We start from the raw sequence: 25,700 nt of genomic DNA on the forward strand, positions 1-25,700 counted from the left end.
CTGCATTTCTGCTGTTTGTGATACTGTATAATTATCCATGCTATCATATAATATGGCACTATATTAATGGGGTATCAAGTCACACAGACTTGGGTTTAATCTTGTCTCTTCTGTGTACTGACTGTATGACCTTGGACAAATTACTTGGCTTCTCTAAGTGTTAGTTTCCTCACCTGTAAAATGAAGAAAATAACCCTGGGCTACATTGTAAGGTTGCTGTAAGAATATAGGTGAAGAGTTTAATCTATAGTTTGTGATCAATTACCTATCAACCGTATTATCATATTGTGTCCTCCCCTCAACTCCACTAAAATCTAAATTGCACCTTTCTAGAAGGCAGAAGCCATAGCTCACCTTCTTTCAGATAGGTGACAATATGGCGAGTGCCTCCTACGTGTAAGGCACACATAAAGTAATTAATAAAATTTGTTGAATTAAAGATATTTTTCTATCCATTATATTTAAATTTTAAAAAATTATTCTATGTCTGGTTTCTCAGCTACTTAAGGGCTGGTGGAAGTTCAAAAAATAAATGAACAAGCCATACTAAATAAAGTAGTAAATGGATAAGCATACACTGAATATACATTTAAAATGAAAATCACTGTTCAGCAAATCCAAAACAAAATATTAAGACATTTTCAGATACAGTTAAAAAAGAAAAACCATTTCCATTTTCAGGCAGCTGCCTGAGAAATGTACATAATACTTTTTTAAAACACTTAGTAGACAAAGATCCAACATCTTTTAAAAAATTCTGGTCCTATGGTTTAATGGGTGAAAAATGATTTCCTAATAATATTACAGGAAGCCAATCTAACATCAAGCATTTAAATCTATGAATCTCATCTGAAATATTTAACCCCTTGATAAAGATTATATAACTGGACACAGTTGAAAAATTATGGCATAAAATCTGCAGGACAAAGACCTTATGAGTAGAAAATCAGTAACAAATACTTCATTATAAATAAGAGGCCATGATAACAATATTACTGTTTGATAGACATACTATATTTTTCTTTCCTACATTTATGTGTATAAAAAGGTATGGGTGTTTTGCTCCTTTCTAATTTTGCTGGTGGAAGAAACTCAGAAACCAAAGGATAACAACAATGACTGATAACTAACAAGGACCTACTATATAGCACAGAGAACTATACTCAATATTATTTTAATAACCTGTAAGGGAAAAGAATCTGAAAAAGTATATATATATATATATATATATATATATATATATATATATATATATATAACTGAAACTAACACATTATAAATCAACTATACTTCAATTTAAAAATTAATTTTAAAATGACTGTCTTTATAAAGAAAGATTTTCCTTTTTTTTTTTTTTTTAACCAATTATCATGGGGAAAATGGTCCAGGAGAATTAATATTCAAATGCTACCATAAAGTTCAAAAATATTTTTCACAGATGTCATGAGTCAAAGAGAATATGAACTACATTCTATAACTTTATTAAAAGTGTAGTTAAGAATCATGAAAATTTATCTACACTAAACACATACCCAGAGGAATAAGCAGGAAGTTCTTAAAAAAGGAAGCCGTGACACCACTAATGCAGGTCTGCTACTTAACAGCCATTAAATGCAACCAGTTTTATCTGCTTTATATTTCAGTCACAGTATTTACCAAATAACCAGCATTATTCAAGCAAACAGTCTTCTAATTACCACTCCTGATGAATGAGATGAGATTACTGGTGATCATCTATTTGTCATAATCATTACCGTATTTAGTATGAAGCTGCAGTTCAGGGATCATCCTGTGGGACCTCACGGCTTGATCAATCAATCAAAGATTCCCAGATCTATATTTCTGCCTGGATTCTCCATACCCAAGACCTGTTTCTGTCCTATCTTGGTAAACAGTGCCGTTATGTACTCAGGAGCTTCAAATTTGGGAACTATTCTAGAGTCTTCCCTCTCCTATGTCTAATCAGTAAATAGAACTTTTAACTCTTTCTCTTCAAGATCTCACGGCTCAGTCTCCTCTTCTTCATTTCCCCCTATGTTACTGCTCAAGATCAAGCACCCCCCACTCCATATCTAGATTATGACTGCACTTGCCTCCTAATTTTCATGCCTCCCAGCCTCACCTCCCTCTAACCCCTCCTTTATCACATCTCTAGAGTAACTGTTCTGAAACTCAAATTTGCTCCTCATGGTTCCCCGAATTCACCATCCCCTCTGAAGCCTCGTCACCTATACAAATGCTGAACTCTGTCCTTGTTCTCCATAATGGTAGGCAAATTCTTAAAGAAACAGCTCAAGTTTCAACCATTTCCAGGAAGTTATCTCTGATTAAATTTTTCTGTCCCCACCCAAATTTTCTAGCACTCACACACATGCTCATGTGTACACACACACACACACACACACACACACACACACACACACACACTCCTTATTTAACCACTCCACTGATGTACTCCCATAGCAACTTGGGCATTTATCACTATTATTGGACTCTTTCATCTGTGCATTCTCATTGCTTGGTATGTAATAGACGCACAGCAAATGTATTCAATAAAAGAAAGAATAATCTATTCTAGCTGTCTCTTTGCTCACCCTGCCCCCTCCACTCACTGTTCAACTCACTTCATACTGGCTCGCACCTGTATTAGTCCATTGAAAAAGCTCTCCAAAAGGTAACCAAGAATTTCTGCTAAATTGATTATTATAAAAATCCTTCTCTTGGCTTTCAGCAATGTTGACACTCCCATCTTCTTTAAACACTCCTCTCTTGGCTGTCCTGATACCACATTCTCCTGCCCACCCCTGGGCTCCAGCCCTCTTTTCATCCCTAGAGCACACCAAGGTCCCTGCAAGCCTGTCTTTGCATACACAGTTCCCTCTGCCTAGAACACTCCAGTGCTCCTAATCTTCTCAAACCAACTCTTACTGAAGCTTTAGATCAGCACTTCTTAAACTTTAGTGAACACATTAAATCACCTGGGGATCATCTTATTAAAATGCAGAGTCTGATGCAGTAGGTCTGGGGTGGGACCCAAGACTCTGCGTTTCTAAGAAGCTCCCAGGTGATGCTCAAACAAACCATGGACCACATTTTGAATAGCAAGGTTTTATATCTCAGCTTAAAACAACTTTTTCAGGGAAACTTTCTCTGATTTCGCCTCACCTATACTCCTGACTTAGTCAAATGCCCACAATTCATACTGTCACTGTACTATGTAACTTTCCATGATAGCTTTTGCTTATCATTATAACCCACATTCATCCTCCTCCCTCTCAACCCGCTACTCCTATCTAGTGCCTGGCATGTTCATTTTTGAGAAATGAATGAACAATGTCTATTGAGTCAGCCCCTAACTTAAGCTGAGTCACTTCCCTTCATGATGCTGCACACCAAAGGTTCACTGCCCTGAGCTCAGCTCTTGCAGAAATACAGCTCATCTGTGGTTAGTACTCTGAAAGAATTTCTATTCCTGCCAAGATTCACTCATTTGGGGTCTGCAGAGCTATGGCAGGAGAGTAATTAATTCCATATGTACTCGTTTTGCTACTCTAAGAAGCTGGTTGGCCACAGTCTCCACATACAGTCTACTAGTACTCCAGATTTTCTTGTGCCAGGTATATAAGCAGCAGAGGAAAAAAAGCAAATCCTAGTTAATGTGGTCAGATCCAAATCTCCCACCCTGGTGTGAGGACTGGCACCAGGAAGGGTAGAGGCAGGAGGAAAAGACAAAAAACTTTCAGTACATTCTGATTTTTTTCCATTCAAAATTCATTGTTTAGCTTCTCATAAAATTCATTTTTCTCTTACATTTAGGAAAATAATTTTGACTAAAAATACTGTAGGAAAAATTATATAAGTTAATGGTTGGATACAACAGCTAGAACATTTGCATGAAATAAGTTGTGATGGGGAATATACTGGAAGAGCTTAATTGCATAAAACACGACAAGCAGAAGCAATGCCACTGTTGCCAAGAGAACTGCCTGGAAAAAGTGCCAAAGCACAACTAAAAATAAACAAATAAAACATAATTTGAGATAAACCCCAGGAATGTCATTTTGCTTGACTAATAAATACATGAAAATAATCATAGCACATAGTAACAGAAATAACAAGATCCTAATGCTTGATTAAAATATTAATCATATAATACCTTAGGGAAAACTACTACGCTCTAAATAAAAAGTTTCAAATACATTTCAGGGAAGAGATAATTTATTTTTAAATAGAAATTTTTTTTTCTCAATTCTGTTTCATAAACCTATCGGTATACTCAATTTTAAAAATGGTGATATTTTAAAAAACATATTATTTGTTTAAAATTTTTCATGTCATTTAATTGTATATCAGAAAGAGGTTGTTTTCCCTGAGTTGCGAGGAAGAGGGTGTGACTCTGATAGATTAGTGCCCAAAATGTAAAACAGCCATAGTGTTATGGCATTTATAATTCATAGAACATATATAAATGATTTCGTGAAAAAGAACAAAGTTTTTAAATAGTGTTAACAGCTTGAATTTTTTCCAGTAATTTTACTGTGTACTGAATTTTACAGAAAGTACACAGAATTTTCTAAAAGTACAAATCTGGGAGAGTGCATTTCTTAGTCAAATTCTTCAAAATTTCAACTGATTTTCCAAAGCACACAACTGTCTTCACTTTATCTTAGAATAATGCATTTCCAGTTCTGTTTAAAACAAGTATTTCTCAACAAGTAATTAAAATTTCATTAGGTGATTAATTATTATCCCTAAAATGCACTGTTTCTGAATTTAGAATAACATTTACTCTGGTACTTTGCCTGATGCTAGATGTTATTTAAAATGAATTTAGTTTACACAATATCAGCTTTAGAGAACGGACAAAATGGGACACAGATTCATTCTACTGAACCTGGAGCTTCAAACAGAAGAACTTTCCAAGTGAATTACAAAATGTCTTTTAAAGTTTCACCTATAGGAACAAGGTGTACTATTACTGTAACACTGTAATTAGATTTGCACATGCTTTCAAGCCTAGCCCATAAGATTTCTAGCCCAATAAACAGAATATTTACCAAGAAAACATAGCTCTGCTTAAAAATAAAAGTCAATGGAAAATAGGATTCACTTCATAAAATTCACACTGTAACCAAATCTGATGGAAACTATCACCTATTCCACAAAGGAAATAATTTCTGCACACACCAGAATGAATAGCAGTAACACCACCAAAGAAACCTTATGCACACACAATTCTTGCCACAAAGAATACTCTTTCTTAAAAAAAAAAAAAAAAAAGAACAAAAAAATGAAAATAAGTGATAGGGTGAGGTTGGGGACCTGGGAAGAGCAGTAAAAGAAAAGTAACTACAAAGCCCTACCAAGGAGGTAAAGCCCATGCTCAATTTTTGTCAACTGTCATAGTGATGTTCTATATAGCAATTCTTCTACTGACCAAGAATCAAATTCAGAATCATACACATGCATTTAGTTGTTGTTAAACATGGCATGGCTATATAATATTCCATCACTTGATATACTATAGTTTTATTTAATACTCTCTTAAAGGATATTTGACTTGTGTCCATTTGTTGCTATAAGTAATGCTGAAATAAACATCCCTGAATACAAGTCTTTTTCTGTACTTCTATTTCTTTAGGATGGTTTAGGATCTTTAGGATGATCATTCAGGATCCAGCAGGAAAACAGAAACCACAACAGTTACTTTAGCAGAGAGAATTTAATATAGGCAACTGGTAAAAAAGGTTTGGAAGTCTGCAAAGGCTAAAAGGGATCACAGAGGTGAGAAGAAATAGTAAATGCATGAAGCAACCAACTCTCTAGGGCTGAAGGAACAAAGGAAAGAAGTTGGTTTGTAAGAAACTTAGACACTTAGAGGTCCCTCACTGAGTTGAGATGGTTTGTTCATAGGAGGGAAGAGGAATGTTCATTAAAAAGACATTCTGAAAGGAAGAGGAAATGCCTGGCATTCCTTTTCTCCATCTCCCCTTCAACTTAAAACAAACAACATGTAACTCTTATGTGCTTCAGTAAAATAATCCAAACAAATACATGAAAAGTAAAGGAATTTTGCCACCATAAATGCTGAAACCCACCAAAATTCTGTAGTGGTCTGGAAAGCAATTTAAAAAGAACATATGATATAAAAACTGGGCTTTACGGTGGCCATCGTTATCTCAAGTAAAGGGAAAAGAAAATACGTAGGAATCAGGGGAAAAACATTATACCAGAACATTCGTCAGTTGTAAAAGTCATTCCAAGTCAGTCTCAATTTTTAAATTATAGGGGTTGGTGGATTGGCTGGTTTGAAGCAGCAGAGTTTTCTGTATGCTCAAGGATGTATGATCGTACACACAGTATGATATCTTCTACTGATGCCTGACTGTTTCAGAAAGTAAAAGCAAGGTGACTGAAAAACATAGATGGAACTAGGCAAGAACCAGCACTGGGCATCAGCAGCCAGTTCACTCAGATTATGTGGATTTTAGTCTCTCTGAAGTCCTAATATAGTTTACATAACCTGACTTCATGAAGCACAAAGAACTGACTGAAAAATTCATTTCAGCAGACTTGCTGACTACTTCCACCGAACAATTAGCTGTCAGGTGGCTAAATAAAGGAGCAAAGCCAACTAGCTTCACTGTATAAGCAGCACCAAATTACTCAAAACCAGATGGGTATAATGTACAGAATAGCTGAAAGGGAAGCTTGCTATCTTCCAGGCAACTTTGACAGACCTGCCAACGGCATTTAGCTCCATAGTAAACCATCCTCCAGGTCAGCAGGAAGCTCATTATGGGCTGACAGTCCAGGAGACAAGCACTTTGCAGAAGGCTCCCCTAGTAATTTCCTGTGTGAAAAGCTCGCTGCTGTTCCTGCATTCCTCAGGGTGCATTTCTTCTCATCTCGGAGGATGTTGCTCTTCCACAGGAAGAGGAAGGAACCAGTTGTTACTGGATGTGTGGGCTGAGGCTGTCGGGCATTTTCGGCACGCCTCAGTCTCAACTGTGGGAACTGGGGATGCGGCTTAGATTCCCAGGCCTGCGACAGTCCGGATGACTGCAGCAGTTTAGAAATACAGTAGTAGCTCAGGAAGTTGGAAGGCAGAAATAATACCTGGAACATCAAAACCTCCAGTTCCCAGAAACGTGCTAATTTTCCAAAGGAAATTTTAAAATGTATTTACTCTGTTGGGCTCCCAAATAGCATGTTTTATAAAATCCTTTTGTAGAGTTCTCTCTCTCTTTACATTTCATAAAGAAAAGTTTAAGTCCTAAATCACTTTTGTCAACAGGTTATAAAGACCAGTTTCACTGCATAAATTTTTAACTAGGACTATACTTAAAAATTTACTTACTATAAAATTTTTGGTAAAAGGAAACATTCATTAATGTAAGCATTCTTTCTCCTGGACCTTGAAACTTAAAGGGAATGAAGCTCAAATTAGTAAGTCGTTAAGGAAAGTTAAATCAAACATTTGGGACTTATGATTATTATGATTTTTATCAAAAAGTATATTTTATTTGGAGGAAAAAAGAAACCCTCTGACCCACACTATTACTCTCTTTTCATAGTGGTACTATCTTAGTAAATCAGCTTTAAAAAAAAAGCCACGTTCCTTTAACAGACTAAAAGTTTTAGTTGCTTGTTTTTTTTTTTTTCTATAATCCCCAAAACACATTTTTTTTTAAAGGTCAGCTATCACATTCACAACTGTTGGTAGTTCTTATAACATATAGATCATGATGTACTTCTAAAGCAAAGATGCAACTAATTTGGAAATCGTCTCTCCCTCTCTAATGTTTTCTCTATCTCTAAAATAACTTGTGTCTGAAAAAAACATAAATGTGCTTTCTATTCTAAAGGGTGAGAGATTTGTGGAAGTGTATTTTTTCTTATTTACTTCTGTTAGTTTTATCATGTATGTCTTATTTTTAAAATGCTTTGACAATTTAAGTACTTTATTTCTTTCAATTTCAAAGAGTGATGTTTTAAAATTATTTCTCAGCCCTGATAAGAATTCATCTTTTACTCCTACTAAGCATCTTAATTTTTTGAGACACTTGATTAAAAAAAAAAAGAATCACTGTATCTCACTTGACATATTCACTATCATTTGAAATTAAGACTAAATGTCTTTTAATAAAATGAGGATAAATTATGGAAAGCACCTCTGTGTACAGTCCATAGGCAGATTTTACAAATGCCTATGTTCATTTTCTTTCAAACACTTAGAGTGGGAGCAGGAGAAAAATACCGAGGGCCACTGAACTGATGCCTAAAGATACCATAAACATGTCTATTTCCTAAAGCTTAGCAAGCAACAACAAAGTTACAAATATATCTAGTTTCAGAAATCATATGCCCTGAATTTACAAATCAAATGCTACCTTATAAACTGTTGCAAAGTTTAAACACTTAAAAAAGAATTTCACCTACCTCCAAATTTAGAAGCTGTTTATATGTAAACGCAGGAATGTTAGCATACAGAAAAGCAGTGTAAGGAGGAGGTTTGCGCAACATGATTTTTATTGATTTTCCTGGAAAGGTAAATGAGGTATCTGGGGACAATGCATCACATATTGCCATTTTACACTTTCAAGTTACAAATTTTAGTTTTGAACATTTAGGTTTGCATACACTGTGTTCTTTCAAGTAAGTCTTTCCAAATCTTTGCTTACATAAGCAGTTAGGAACTGGAATAGCTCTGAACTGGTTACACAATGTTGTCTAGTAACCAGGATGAACTGTTGCCACAACAACCATGGAGATATCCTCTTTGCAGCTGTAAGTTTACTCTTTGTATATCCTTTTATTTTATCAATATATCAATATTTTTCAGAGAGCATATATCATATGACAATCTCCATGAAAGTGGATAACTTTTGTCTTCCTAAAAATAGGCTGGTGCGACAGTCTTTCCAAAAGGGAAACGAACAAACTTCGCTGAAAAATGCAAACCTAAAGGACACCTAGGAAGGAGGACTATGTTTTACCATTGTGCTTCTCAAAGTCACAGAAACAGCACAGCATCTCTTGCTTTGATTCAGCTGATCACTTTCCTAACCCCAGAAAAGAAGATAGGAAAATCACAAGTCTTTTTTTCTCTCAGCAACCCCTCTGGCAAAATGATGCTGAGCCAGGAGATAAGCTTGGCCACCCTGAGATTACTCAGGGCTGCGCCTTACTATCCCTGGGGAATGGAAATAGGGAATCCCACAGGGGACATCCAGTCCATCGGCTCCACCTTCAAAACACATCCAGAATCAGATCGCTTAAGACCACCTCCTCTGCTACCGCCCCGGATCAAGCCACTTCGGCCTGCTGTCTGATGATTTCATTAGCTTCCGAACTGGTCTCTTTGCTCCCCTCTACCATCACCCCCAGCTGATTCTCAACACAGTAGCCAGAGTGAACCTGTTAAAACACTCATCAGATTATGCCTCTTTCTCTACAGGAAACCCTCCAGTGGCTCCTCCTCACCCCAATCCGGCCTTCCAGCACTGCTCCCATGGCCTGGAGTACCTCCCCAGATAGTCATCTAACTTGTTCACGTCATTCCTTCAGTTCCTTCCACAAATGTCACCTTTCACATGACTCTTGTCCTGGCCATACTATCTAAATGCACCCTTCTTCCTACCTAACTTCAGGGCTATTTACACCTTTGCATTGTTTCTGTCTACTATACTATATGGTCTACTTTTTAAAAATCTGTGAATTGCTTGTCTCCTCCCTTAGAATATACAATATAGGCTTCTCTGGGGCAGGTATTTTTTGTTACTCAAGAAGTATTGATTGAGAGCTAAAAATGGGTGTGAGTAGGTATGCTCCCAGCATCCTACCACATCTGCTATCCACTGAGTTAGGCAACGCAGAGACTACAGATTAGACGGCTGCACTTTTATTACCATGGTACATATTGTATTTTCAATTACTTCTAAGGCATCTACTTATACCTTACTATCCCCACCTGGAATGTCTCTATCAAAATCCTACCCATCTTCGGTCAGGTCAAAAACTGGTCAAATGTTTTCTTCTAGAGAAGTCTTCTAGTTTGCTCTAGCCCATTCATGACCTTTTCTGAATCCTCTGTTAACAACCTTTCATTTGACAATCATATACCCTTGGCATCTAGTATATTGAAACTGCCACTTACTTCTTACACTGTTATTTCTCTCTGGCTTGGCTGTAAGTTTCTTGAGGTGAGGTGGCCAGCTTGACATCCTGTCTTTAGTATATCATATGATACCTCCATGCAGTGTGGCTTTAAATATTTGACTGATGGAGCAAGAAAAGACTGTAGACCTTGATTTTCTTCTATGATATAACTGCAGATTCTCAGTTTATTGTGAATAATTAATTTAACCTGAAAACTGTCCCTAATTCTAAAGAAAGGCATAAATATTACATTTATACTCTACACAGTTGCCAGAGTGAAGGCAAGGACACTCTTTGAGTTCTCTAAGTAGAGTCCAGTGTTTTGAGTCAATCAGAGTAATACTAGCAAGATCATCAATTTCACTGTGTTCATTTGTTGGACAAATAGTAATAAAATACATCAAAACCTAGGAATATAGTTTACCTAAAAAAACAATTTTAATAATCCTAGAGTATTTTAAATAAATTCTGTTTAGTTAGTATTTAAAAAAAAAAACAAAACATCACTTTATATTACGACACAGAACAGAAATTACTGTCTTATTTGCCTTTGCGGGGAGAGGAGCTGAGGATGTAGTCACACCACATGTGCTAATGCTAAATGCCTTGTACAACTTTGATGACAAAACCTTGGTCTATTTCTAATAGAATAAATGAAAACATTAAAAGACTCAATGGGAATCTTGAACTAAATAATCTTTAGAAGATCAGCAAATAACAAGAGACAACGTAATTGGAATAAGGTTCAGAAATTTGAGATCAACATTTTTTAACTATATCTATGTGACAGCCAGTATATCCTTTTATAGAAACTTTTTTTTTTTACAACAAAGCTTTAAAAATGCAGATTGGGAACAGCTTATTTTGATCCCGAAATATTGTATCAAATTTCCTGCCTGGCATTAGAGACACAAGTGCAAGCCACAAAGATACCAACTGTTACACTGTATGCCATAATTTCTTCTCTGTTGTAAGAAGGCATCAGAGCATAGATATCAATACACTTAGATCTAGAAATCATCCTGAATGTAATATTAAATCAAGTCAAAACAGGAACAGAAGCCAACTATTTCTTACACCATAAAAAAACCTGCTTTTATCCCACTAAGAAATTTCACAAATTAAGGTTTAAAGAGTAACCTTTTTACATCTCATCTTGATGAAAATGAATTTCTAAAGAAACTTTTCTCCAGTCTGCAAAAAACAAACAAATCTCCAAAATAAACAGTAACCACAATAACAAAAACCAAAACCACCTGTAAATACTGCTTTTTTTTGCTTCCAATACTTCTCTGTGTTTTTTCATTATAATTACATGCAAAGTTCACACCACAATAGTGCTTCATGCCAGAATAGAAACAAATCTCCTTTACATTTATTTTTGATTTGTTGTGCAGAAGCAAAAGAAAAGCAGCCAATACAGAGGAGATGATAGATTAAGAATTACCACTAGATTAAAGGCAAATAATTACAGTGATTGCACTTTAGTTTTCTAACCACTTACCTATCAATGAGCTAAAAGAAAGACACATACATTGAAAATTTAAAGGAAAGCTCTTTAAAGATACTCTTTATAAAAATCTAAATGCTTCATGAATATCTGTCTTCAGAAAATGTGTCAGTAAAATAAATAAAATCAGGAGTCCTTATGTCTTGCCAGGAGGCAAGCAGCTATCTTCCAGATTATTAAAAAAATCTATCTAAGTGGGACATCATTAGCCTAATTCCAAACCAATTTATAGCAAACAAGTTTTTGTTTTCTTGTTTGTTTTATTTTTACGTAGCATCAAGCACACAACTCAAAGTAACAGTGGAGTCTTCCTTTTAATGCTTAGGTGTGGGGCTGAACCATGAGAAATCACTGATATGTATTAGATCGTTTTTGCCTACAAAATGGCAATATCATATAATTCAGCCTAAAGGTATCCCTTATGTGGGTAATAACTGTACTCTTCAGTCTTATTATTCTGCTTTTTAACACAACTGCAAACGTGTCACATGTTTATTATAAAAATTGTCTTCCCTGTAGAGAATAGACTTGTGGTTGCCAAGGGGGAGGGGGGGAATGGACTGAGAGTTTGGGGTTAGCAGATGCAAACTATTACATATAGAATGGATACACAACAAGGTCCTACTATATAGCACAGGGAACTATATTCAATATCCTGAGATAAACCACAGTGGAAAAGAATATGAAAAAGAATTATATATATGTATAACTGAATCACTTTGCTGTACAGCAGACATTAACACAACATTGTAAATCAACTATACTTCAATTAAAAAGAAAAAAAAAAAGAATTGTCTTTTTGAAGTCCCACGTACGCTGTATTCCCGAGTTAGGGTTCTATAATGTAGACACTTGACTTTGGCACTTCTGCATTACCATCCAGGGACAGACACCCTGCTATCGCTTGCTAGGTGGCACTTATGCCCACCTCCATAGCACACTATTGAGAACACCTGGATTCCTCAGGTCATGAGGTTTTGCAAATTTTGAAGGGTACTGGCAGGGAGAGTGAGTCTCAAAGCTCCAATCAAAGATTTTTGATGATCTTTGATATCTTCTAGGCCAGAAACACCCAATTTTAGTCTACCAACTACCTCACAGGAAGGCAGCACATCTCAGAAACCACCTACCTTTTGCTCCTCTCACTAGTGGGGCAAAAACCCAACTCACCAGAATTTGTAAATTTCAACAGTGAGACTTTTGAGTAATTCATTGAACATAAGTATTGAGCACCTACTATAGGCTAAACACTGTGGCAAGAATTCGATGTCTAGTTAATTTTTAATGTCATAAGTAAGTTATTAATGCAGCAATGTCTGTAGTGTTATTTTATAAACACGAACATTGTAAGAGACCAGACCACAGATTCACTTAAGGTCCTAGCTGTCACCAACAATTCTTGGACCTCTCTTTGACAATCAGCCCCTGGGTTGACCCTCCAGCTGATTTCCTGTCTCTGGAACTTCTCATGAGTGATCTAGGAGTCTTCTCTACATGGAATTAACACTGAAAAGACCCTGTAATAAGCAGACTACTTTCTGACACAGCAAAGACTCAAGATAGACTAGTTCTCTGCAGAATTCCACTACAATAAATACAATTCTTGAGATCTACTGGAGAGTTTGTAATGTTGTAATGTCAAGTGTTTTTCTTTTGTTTTCTTTTTTGGCAACGTATTAATAATTTATCCAAAATATTTAACTATACTGACATTATCACAGCAGTGTCACCAAAGATCATGCCATTCCTCCCATTCGTTCTTTTTTTTAAATTAATAATTAATTTGGCTGTGTTGTGTCTTCGTTGCTGCATGAGGGCTTTCTCTTTGTGGTGAGCAGGGGCTGCTCTTCATTGTGGTGTGTCGTGGGCTGCTCATGGTGGCTTCTCTTGTTGCGGAACACGGGCTCTAGGCGCGCGGGCTTCAGTAGTTGTGACACGCAGCCTCAGTAGTTGTGGCTCATGGGCTCTAGAGTGCAGGCTCAGTAGTGTGGCACACGGGCTTAGTTGCTCCACGGCATGTGGGATCTTCCCAGACTAGGGCTCGAACCTGTGTGCCCTGATTTGGCAGGCGAATTCTTAACCACTGCACCACCAGGGAAGTCCCCTCATTTGTTCCTATAACTAGTTTTTCCCTGACTAGCAGAATTGATGGCAGAAATCATCTGCTTTGCAAAGATTAAGCAGACTCAAATTGAAATGCTAAAACTCTCAATTTTTGAAGTCTTTGGATATACCTAGTAAATAAATTATATGTATGCAATTTTTAAAAACAAAATTGCAGGGCTTCCCTGGTGGCGCAGTGGTTGAGAGTCCGCCTGCCGATGCAGGGGACACGGGTTCGTGCCCCGGTCCGGGAAGATCCCACATGCCGCGGAGCAACCAAGCCCGTGAGCCACAACTACTGAGCTTGCGCGTCTGGAGCCTGTGCTCCGCAACAAGAGAGGCCGCGACAGTGAGAGGCCCGCGCACCGCGATGAAGACTGGCCCCCGCTTGCCACAACTGGAGAAAGCCCTCGCACAGAAACGAAAACCCAACACAGCCAAAAATAAATAAATTAATAAATTAATTTAAAAAAAAAATTGCAAGTGTTAGAAATACTTCTTAATTTCTGGATTATCCATCAAGAGAGATGAACAAAGGGAAATGATTGCTTTTCTTACACCTTCTAAGGAGACTAGACGTAAGTTTAGCACCTCTGAAAGGCAACTACCAAAGAAGGAAATCTGTTCTGTGACAACAAGTGAAACGTCACACGTGTGGCACCTTAACAGGAGATGAGATGGTATGGATTCTACTGAGCTCAAGGTCCTCAAATTGAAGCTTTTCTGGAAATTGGTACTGCTCCCCCTTGTGGCTATTTAGACACATTGTAAATATGACTTTCGCACAAGGTTTCTTCTATGCTAAGATGTTAGGCTATTTAGTCCATTTTTTATCTTCTCTCTCACACACTTTTTAAGGAAAACGGATTGTGCCAAACAATTAAATACCATTTAAATGCCAAAGAAAACTTACTGTGGTAGAATCAAAAGAAAGGATGTCCACAACAGGGGGAGTAGAGGTCTGCAAATCGATTACATCAAGCTTTGGATTAATCTGTATATATACATTAAAAAAAGCTAATATTAGATTTTTATACCATAGGAAAGTGGATGCCATTTCTAATAATCTAGAGGGTATTTCCTAATATATTCTAAAATTAAAATATCCATATATTAGCATGGATACAAAAATTTTAAATAAAATATTAGCCTATCAAATCTAACAATATATAAGAAAAGATCATTGTGAGCAAGTTGAACTTATCCCAGGAATAAAAAGTTGCTTTTACTTTAGAAAATCAATGGGATTCACCATAAAGGGATTTTAAAAATAAAATAAAATGACCCACCTCAAAAGATGCAGAAAAAAATCCTAGCCAGTTCAGTAAGACAAGAAAAGGAAATAAAAGCATTGAGATGTAAGAATTAGAGCAGAAGAAATAAAAATTGTCATTCATATATAATTATCTATAAAGAAATCCCAAAGGAATTTACCGCTGAATCATTAAAACTAAGAGTTTACTAGATCCAAAATTGATATATAAAATCAATTACCTGTCTGTACTTCAGCACACAGAAAATGTAAATTTTAAAAAATCATAATTTACAATACCATAGAAATTTAAAAATACATCAGGAAAAAAACCTAAAAATGCATATGACCTTTATAGAAAAAAAATAATAAAACTCATGTAAAGACATTAAAGAAGTCTTTAAAAAATAGGAAGCAACACCATAAAGAGTTCAGAAGCAAAGCCTTGTATGTATGGAAAACAAATACAAAGGAAAAATGGTGCCACAAATCAACAGAGGAAGGATGACTTGTACCTAAGAAAACGGGCTCACTAAAATAGATCCCTGCCTAATACTACATACAAAGATGGACAGCAGATAAATTATAAACCTAAATGGTTAAACTATAAACCTAAATGTTAAAACTATAAAGTTAGTAGAAGTAAATGTGTAAGAATATCTTTCTGAGCCAGGGTAGAGAAGAACATCTTAAAAGCTGCGAAAGTAAAACCATAAGGCAAAAAATAAATAAATTTTAAAAAATTGATCCACCTGTTTACCCCAAAATTAAGGGTTTCTGTTTAACAATGGTTACCACAAAGTTAACAATCAGATAATGGAATAGGAGGAGATATTATATCTGAAACGAAAAAGGACAAATACCTAAAACATATAAGAAAAACCTAAAAATCAATGTGAAAAGAAGAGCAATCCTAAGGAAAAAATTATAGAAAACCTAACAGTTATCTAGAATATGAAGATTTTCAGAAACATTAGTAGTAATTAGAAAAGGGACGATTAAAGCAAAATACTGCTTAATACCTACAAGATTGCAAAAGCTAGAAAGCTCACTCATGCTGACATTGTTTAGAGCAACACTGTAATGGCAAAAACAAAAACAAACCACAGTCTTGCAGAAACTAACACAACATTGTAAATCAACTATATGTCAATAAACAGTAAATTAATTAGAAAAACAAACCACAATCAGAAATCCCCACCTGTTTATCAACAGTAGAATAAATGTATAATCATGGGAATTACTACTGTAGTAAATTCACTGAAATCCTATACAGCTGTGAAAATGAATGAAATACAACTATGTGCAACAACATATGAATGTATGAATTCAGAATCCATGCACATGAACCTCAGGATTTTAATGCTAAATAAAGAAGGAGGCTATAGTAAAATATATGCAGTATGATTCCATTTATATAAAGTTTAAAACTATCCAAAATGAAAAAATATCTAATTATTGATTCAATCATAAATAGTAACATTTAAAAGAAAACCAAGGGAATAATTAGAGTGGTGACTACTTCTGAGGGAGATTATTTCAGAATTCAGAAAAACAAAAAGGGAAAGAAACCACATGATCACCATTTACTTACTAAACATTATGAATACAAAGAAGTAAACAAAGAGCAACAGAGATAGCAGAACTTGGTATCAAATGAATGCTATCAGCAAAAAGCATACTGGCGAACCTCAAAGGAGAAACTGTTGACTGAGCACTTAGTGAGAAAAGCTTCCCGTGAAGGAAACAGAGCTTATGATGGCTCCTTTAGAAAAGGTTTATAAAACAAAAGCAAAAAGAGAGAGACAGAGATGAGGTTACAAGCCTTCCTGAGCATAGAGGCAGAATGCTGACACGATACTGCTGCACAGGGCAGCGACGAGAGAGGGTGGCAAGGGTCAAATTGTGAGGGGTGAAGGAATTTGGGAAGGCACAGAAAAACTGGAGGCTAAAATGTGCTTTAGAAAGATCAATCTGACAGGAACATGTAGAGGATCAAGAATAAAGTAGGGGTAACAGTGAGGACAACACTGCAACAGTCAGGGACTGTGATAAGAGGAGTGGAATGACTTTAACAGCACTTAACAAGTTTGATGGGTACAGCTGTAGTTTTGGAAATATTAATAAGCATTTACATCTATCCAGCTACTTGTGTCAGAAGTAGAGGTGTACACTCCCAATAATCCCCACACTGCAGTAAAGAAGCAATTAGAACCATGCAGGACTATCTGCTTGGCCCACCAACACCTATGTTTCTTTCTGGCCATTCCACAGAGCAGAACGCACAATCTTCCTATCAGCTCTGAGTCCAGAGTTGAGGCAAAGATAAGAAACCTGAGGCTGACTCGATTTCCTTTTAATCTTGGGCGAGCTGTCCAGAAAGAGTGCTTGCAGACACATTATTCTCATTTATCTACTGCCACCTAGTGTAGATATGAAATTGTTTACCAATGAAAAATACAATCTGGTTTTGCCATCCGAAACTGGAATTGCTCAAAAAAACACTAAATCACATGGAAATGGTCAGCATTTCTCATAGAGAAATCCTTGAGCTTCTACGAGCAGGGAATCTTGATGTAACAATATTTTACTGTATTGTACCACAGTTGCTGCCATATACATTAAATGGAGCAGGAAATTCTTACTAAGTAAAAGTTTACAGTCTTCTCTACAAAGAAAATATGCTGAGGCAGTGACACACTTACAGTTCTTTGCAAGCTAACCTCCATGAATATTAACAGTACTGTCTATCTCTCCATTTTTATTAAAGGAAAGAATGCTTCAATAACAACAGTTGCCTTGAAATGGGGTTGGCTGCCTTATGAGAGGCTGAGTTCTCCATCACTGAACAAGGGATTCATGAATGAGGGAGGGTTAGTATACATGACCTCACCAATACCATCCCACTCTGAGGTTCTGATGTATCCATCATACTGAGGAGTCCATGAGCACAAACCCTGCTTCTAACAAATTCTGAAGGGCAAGAAATATGCCTATCTTGTTCACTGTTGCACCCTCTAAAGCTAGTACGATGTTCAATATCTGTTAACAGGATGAAATTAAATTTTTATATTATTGAAGCACTGCATCAAAATAGTTAAAGGTACAGAATGGAACCAGAGTGACTGGGTTGAAATTCTCATGTTGCTTACTAGCTTTAAGATCTAATTCACAGACTAGGAACCAAGATGGCAGAGTAGAAGGACGTGCTCTCACTCCCTCTTGCGAGAACACCAGAATCACAACTAGCTGCTGGACAATCATCGACAGAAAGACACTGGAACTCACCAAAAAAGATACCCCACATCCAAAGACAAAGGAGAAGCCTCAATGAGACGGTAGGAGGGGTGCAATCACAGTAACATCAAATCCCATAACTGCTGGGTGGGTGACCCACAGACTGGCGAACACTTATACCACAGAAGTCCACCCACTGGAGTGAAGGTTCTGAGCCCCACGTCAGACTTCCCAACCTGGGGGTCCAGCAATGGGAGGAAGAATTCCTAGAGAATCAGACTTGTAAGGCTAGTGGGATTTGATTGCAGGACTTCGACAGGCCTGGGGGAAACAGAGACTCCACTCTTGGAGGGCACACACAAAGTAGTGTGTGCATCGGGACCCAGAGGAAGGAGCAGTGACCCCAGGGGAGACTGGACCAGACCTACCTGCTAGTGTTGGAGGGTCTCCTGCAGAGGCAGGGGGGTGGCTGTGGCTCACCGTGGGGACAAGGACACTGGCAGCAGAAGTTCTGGGAAGTACTCCTTGGCGTGAGCCCTCCCAGAGTCCACCATTACTCCCAGGACAGAGCCAGGTAGGTTCCAGTATTGGGTTGCCTCAGGCCAAACAAACAACGGGGAGGGAACCCAGCCCCACCCATCAGCAGTCAAGCGGATTAAAGTTTTACTGAGCACTGCCCACCACAGCAACAATCCGCTCTACCCACCACCAGTCCCTCCCATCAGGAAACTTACACAAGCCTCTTAGATAGCCGCACCCACCAGAGGGCAGACAGCAGAAGCCAGAAGAACTACAATCCTGCAGCCTGTGGAACAAAAACCACATTCACAGAAAGATAGACAAGATGAAAAGACAGAGGGCTATGTACCAGATGAAGGAACAAGATAAAACCCCAGAAAAACAACTAAATGAAGCAGAGATAGGCAACCTTCCAGAAAAAGAATTCAGAATAATGTTAGTGAAGATGATCCAGGACCTCGGAAAAAGAATGGAGACAAAGATCGAGAAGATCCAAGAAATGTTTAACAAAGACCTAGAAGAATTAAAGAACAATCAAACAGAGATGAACAATACAATAACTGAAATGAAAACGACACTACAAGGTATCAACAGCAGAATAACTGAGGCAGAAGAACAGATGAGTGACCCGGAAGACAGACTGGTGGAATTCACTGCTGCAGAACAGAATAAAGAAAAAAGAAAGAAAAGAAATGAAGACAGCCTAAGAGACCTCTGGGACAACATTAAACTCAACAACATTCGCATTACAGGGGTCCCAGCAGGAGAAGAGAGAGAGAAAGGACCCGAGAAAATATCTGAGGAGATTACAGTCAAAAACTTCCTTAACATGGGTAAGGAAATAGCCACCCAAGTCCAGGAAGTGCAGAGGGTCCCATACAGGATAAACCCAAGGAGAAACACGCCAAGACACATAGTAATCAAACTGGCAAAAATTAAAGACAAAGAAAAATGATTGAAAGTAGCAAGGGAAAAACGACAAATAACATACAAGGGAACTCCCGTTAGGTTAACAGCTGATTTCTCAGCAGAAACTCTACAAGCCACAGGGCAGTGGCATGATATACTTTAAAGTGATGACGGGGAAGAACCTACAACCAAGTTTACTCTACCTGGCAAGGACCTCATTCAGATTAGATGGAGAAATCAAAAGTTACACAGAGAAGCAAAAGCTAAGAGAATTTAGCACCACCAAACCAGCTCTACAACAAATGCTAAAGGAACTTCTCTAAGTGGGAAACACAAGAGAACAAAAGGACCTACAAAAACAAACCCAAAACAATTAAGAAAATGGTCATAGGAACATACATATCAATAATTACCTTAAACGTGAATGGATTAAATGCTCCAACCAAAAGACACAGGCTTGCTGAATGGATAGAAAAACAAGGCCCATCTATATGCTGTCTACAAGAGACCCACTTCAGACCTAGGGACACAGACTGAAAGTGAGGGGATGGAAAAAAATATTCCATGCAAATGGAAATCAAAAGAAAGATGGAGTAGCAATACTCATATCCGATAAAATAGACTTTAAAATAAAGAACGTTACAAGAGACAAGGAAGGACACTATGTAATGATCAAGGGATCAATCCAAGAAGAAGACATAACAATTATAAATATATATGCACCCAATGTAGGAGCACCTCAATACATAAGGCAACTGCTAACAGCTATAAAAGAGCAAATCAACAGTAACACAATAATTGTGGGGGACTTTAACACCTCACTTACACCAATAGACAGATCATCGAAAATGAAAATAAATAAGGAAACACAAGCTTTAAATGATACATTAAACAAGATGGACTTAATTGATATTTATAGGACATTCCATCCAAAAACAACAGAATACACATTTTTCTCAAGTGCTCATGGAACATTCTCCAGGATAGACTGTATCTTGGGTCACAAATCTAGCCTTGGTAAATTTAAGAAAATTGAAATGATATCAAGCATCTTTTCTGACTGCAACGCTATGAGATCAGAAATCAATTACAGGGAAAAAAAACGTAAAAAACACAAACACGTGGAGGTTAAACAATACGTTACTAAATAACCAAGAGATCACTAAAGAAATCAAAGAGGAAATCAAAAAATGCCTAGAGACAAATGACAATGAAAACACGATGATCCAAAACCTCTGGGATGCAGCAGAAGCAGTTCTAAGAGGGAAGTTTATAGCTATACAAGTCTACCTCAAGAAACAAGAAAAATCTCAAATAAACGATCTAAGGTTACACCTAAAGGAACTAGAGAAAGAAGAACAAACAAAATCCAAAGTTAGCAGAAGGAAAGAAATCATAAAGATCAGAGCAGAAATAAATGAAACAAAGAAAACAATAGCAAAGATCAATAAAACTAAAAGCTGGTTCTTTGAGGAGATAAACAAAATTGATAAACCATTAGCCAGACTCATCAAGAAAAAGAGGGAGAAGAGTCAAATCAATAAAACTCGAAATGAAAAAGGAGAAGTTACAACAGAAACCACAGAAATACAAAGCATCCTAAAAGACTAAGAGACTATTACAAGCAACTCTACGCCAATAAAAGGGACAACCTGGAAGAAATGGACAAATTCTTAGAAAGGTATAACCTTCCAAGACTGAACCAGGAAGAAATAAATGTATGAACAGACCAATCACAAGTAATGAAACTGAAACTGTGATTAAAAATCTTCCAACAAACAAAAGTCCAGGACCAGATGGCTGCATGGTAAATTCTATAAGACATTTAGAGAAGAGCTAACACCCATCCTTCTCAAACTCTTCCAAAAAATTGCAGAGGAAGGAACACTCCCAAACTGATTCTATGAGGCCACCATCACCCTGATACCAAAACCAGACAAAGATACTACAAAAAAAGAAAATTACAGAACAATATCATTGATGAATATAGATGCAAAAATCCTCAACAAAATACTAGCAAACAGAATCCAACAACACATTATAAGAATCGTACACCATGATCAAGTGGGATTTATCAAAGAGATGCAAGGATTCTTCAATATATGCAAATCAATCAACGTGATACACCATATTAACAAACTGAAGAATAAAAACCATATGATCATCTCAATAGATGCAGAAAAGCTTTTGACAAAATTCAACACCCATTTATGATAAAAACTCCTCAGAAAGTGGGCACAGAGGGAACCTACCTCAACATAGTAAAGGCCATATACGACAAACCCACAGCAAACATCTTTCAATCTGATTTTTTTTTTTTTTTTTTTTTTTTGGTGGTACGCGGGCCTCTCACTGTTGTGGCCTCTCCCATTGCAGAGCACAGGCTCCAGACGCGCAGGCTCAGCAGCCATGGCTCACGGGTCCAGCTGCTCCGCGGCATGTGGGATCTTCCCAGACCGGGGTACGAACCCATGTCCCCTGCATTGGCAGGCAGACTCTCAACCACTGCGCCACCAGGGAAGCCCCAAACATCATTCTCAATGGTGAAAAACTGAAAGCCTTTCCTCTAAGATCAGGAACGTGACAAGGATGTCCACACTCACCACTATTATTCAACATAGTTTTGCAAGTCCTAGCCATGGCAATCAGAGAAGAAAAAGAAATAAAAGGAATACAAATTGGAAAAGAAGAAGTAAAATTGTCACTGTTTGCAGATGACATGATATTATACATAGAGAATCCTAATGATCCCACCAGAAAACTACTAGAGATAATCAATGAATCTGGTAAAGTTGCAGGATACAAAATTAATGCACAGAAATCTCTTGCGTTCCTATACACTAATGATGAAAAATCTCAAAGAGAAATTAAGGAAACACTCCCATTTACCACTGCAACAAAAAGAATAAAATACCTAGGAATAAACCTACGAAGGGAGACAAAAGACCTGTATGCAGAAAACTATAAGACACTGATGAAAGAAATTAAAGATACAAATAGATGGAGAGATATACCATGTTCTTGGATTAGAAGAATCAATATTGTGAAAATGACTCTACTACCCAAAGCAATCTACAGATTCAATGCAATCCCTATCAAATTACCAATGACATTTTTTAAGGAATTAGAACAAAAAATCTTAAAATTTGTATGGAGACACAAAAGACCCCAAATAGCAAAAGCAGTCTTGAGGGAAAAAAACGGAGCTGGAGGAATCAGACTCCCTGACTTCAGACTGTGCTACAAAGCTACAGTAATCAAGACAATATGGTACTGGCACAAAAGCAGGAATATAGATCAATGGAACAGGATAGAAAGCCCAGAGGTAAACCCACACACCTATGGTCAATGAATCTACGACAAAGGAGACAAGGATATACAATGGAGAAAAGACAGTCTCTTCAATAGATGGTGCTGGGAAAACTGGACAGCTACATGTAAAAGAATGAAATTGAAACATTCCATAACACCATACACAAAAATAAACTCAAAGTGGATTAGAGACCTAAATGTAAGACCGGACACTATAAAACTCTTAGAGGAAAATATAGGAGGAACAGTTTATGACATAAATCACAGCAAGATCCTTTTTAACCCACCTCCTAGAGTAATGGAAATAAAAACAAAAATAAACAAATGGGACCTAATGAAACTTCAAAGCTTTTGCACAGCAAAGGAAACCATAAACAAGACGAAAAGACAACCCTCAGAATGGGAGAAAATATTTGCAAACGAATCAATGGACAAAGGATTAATCTCCAAAATATATAAACAGCTCATCCAGCTCAATATTAAAGAAACAAACAACCCAATCCAAAAATGGGCAGAAGACCTAAATAGTCATTTCTCCAAAGAAGACATACAGATGGCCAAGGACACATCAAAAGCTGCTCAACATCACTAATTATTAGAGAAATGCAAATCAAAACTACAATGAGGTATCACCTCACACCAGTTAGAATGGGCATCATCTGAAAATCTACAAACAACAAATGCTGGAGAGGGTGTGGAGAAAAGGGAACCCTCTTGCACTGTTGGTGGGAATGTAAATTGATACAGCCACTATGGAGAACAGTATGGAGGTTCCTTAAAAAACTAAAAATAGAATTACCATATGATCCAACAATCCCATTACTGGGCATATACCCAGAGAAAACCATAATTCAAAAAGACCCATGCACCCCAATGTTCACTGCAGCACTATTTACAGTAGCCAAGTCATGGAAGCAACCTAAATACCCATAGATAGACGAATGGATAAAGAAGATGTGTTACATACATACAATGGAATATTACTCAGCCATAAAAAGGAATGAAATTGGGTCATTTGTTGAGACGTGGATGGATCTAGAGACTGTCATACAGAGAGAAGTACGTCAGAAAGAGAAAAACAAATATCATATATCAACGCATGTATGTGGAACCTAGAAAAATGGTACAGATGAACAGGTTTGCAGGGCAGAAGTTGAGACACAGATGTAAAGAACAAACGTATGGAAACCAAGGGGGGAAAGCCATGGTGGGGTGGTGGTGGTGGTGTGATGAATTGGGAGATTGGGATTGACATGTATACACTGATGTGCATAAAACTGATGACCTGTAAGAATCTGCTGTATAAAAAAAATAAAAATTAAAAATTTTTAAAAAAAGATTTTATTCACATGTGCCTCAATTTCTCATGGGATAAAAATGGTGCTTACTTTATAGAGTTTTAAGGAAGATTTAATGACAATAGGTGTAACTCTATTAGAAAAATGTTGCATGTGTTAGATATTATTATTATTACTGCTATTATTATTATGTAATCTCTGAAGAACAGTGTTTGAGGTCCAAAACAATGTAGACATATAGCACAGCTAGAACTAAAATACAAAACTGATAGAGGAGTGGTCATTTTTTAAATCATAAATTACAATGTTTCAACCTTAATAGAAGGTTGAGATAAGCCCAATCCCAGACTCCAAGATTTAAATTGATCACTTGTAGTTTTCAACTATGAATCGTGGCCGGACTACCATAAAATATCATTATATACATATTTGGTTAAGTTAAAGGAAGCTTTCCTTCCTGATCAATGTCGTACAGAATTTTCTATGCAATGTGTAGATTAAGGTAATCTCAAGTGGCCATTACAAAATTAGAAGCCATCAAAACAATTATTTTATTAACAAATTCTTTTTAACAAACTAACCATTACCCCTTCCTACAATATTCGGCAACTCTCCTAGAATAGCTATTTTGATGCCTTTCTGTCACGAAGATCTACTACCATCCCTTAGAATGGCTCTATGTCTTCCCATCAAAATATGCAAAAGGGTAGGGAACTGCTTGGGAGAAAAGTGTCAGGCACACACATTAAGTTAGTTCCTCCTTCAAGAAGGAAAGTTTGTTTGGTTTTGTCTGGGCGGCTGGACTATGCAGTCCAGCTCGTGACAGTCTGAAGAAGACAAAGTCAGCACAAATTAGTGATGTGCCGTTGCACAATGCAGGGAGGGTTAAGATACCTTGTTTTAAAAGTGGGCTTCTTTCCCACCAAGAAAAGAAAGAAGTTGTTCTTATGTTTTAATTAAGACAGAGTGCCCAGGCCAGGAGCGTTACAAAGGCTCCACAGTTAGATGAGCAGAAAGGACAGAGGAGGGGTCTGACACAGCAAGGGAAAGGATTTCATGCTTCCTGCCTTCTTTCATGTGGCCTTCTTCTCTCATTTATTCTAAAAGCGATCTGGCTATCACCCTCTCTGTGTAGGAATTAGTAATTTGTATCTGTAGTCAGCTGGTACCCAAGGTCTAAGACGCCACAGGATCCCCACCTTCAAACAAGTGATGACTTTAAGGCTGGCAAATGGATGGCTTTTGCAAAAGGCCAAATAATTTCACCCAGAAGACTGAGATTATATGTGATTCAAATGAGCCTCACAGAAAGCACAATAAAATACAAATCATAGGGGGCTTCCCTGGTGGCGCAGTGGTTGAGAGTCCGCCTGCCGATGCAGGGGATGCGGGTTCGTGC

General features: G+C 37.2%; 1 protein-coding gene across 4 annotated transcripts in view; it reads right to left on the reverse strand.

The window, feature by feature from the left end:
- The window catches only part of POC1B (POC1 centriolar protein B), a 113,849-nt gene that overhangs the window by 32,212 nt on the left and 55,937 nt on the right, over window positions 1–25,700 (reverse strand). For 2 of the 4 annotated variants that reach the window (XM_059080161.2, XM_067009847.1), the window contains one exon: window positions 14,688–14,768. The exons of the other annotated variants lie outside the window; for them this stretch is intronic. In XM_059080161.2, coding sequence (XP_058936144.1) covers window positions 14,688–14,768 — 81 coding nt within the window. The remainder of the gene's footprint in view (window positions 1–14,687; window positions 14,769–25,700) is intronic. 4 annotated transcript variants of the gene reach the window in all.

Source organism: Kogia breviceps, chromosome 12 (genome assembly GCF_026419965.1).
Source record: "Kogia breviceps isolate mKogBre1 chromosome 12, mKogBre1 haplotype 1, whole genome shotgun sequence".
NCBI lineage: Eukaryota > Metazoa > Chordata > Mammalia > Artiodactyla > Physeteridae > Kogia > Kogia breviceps.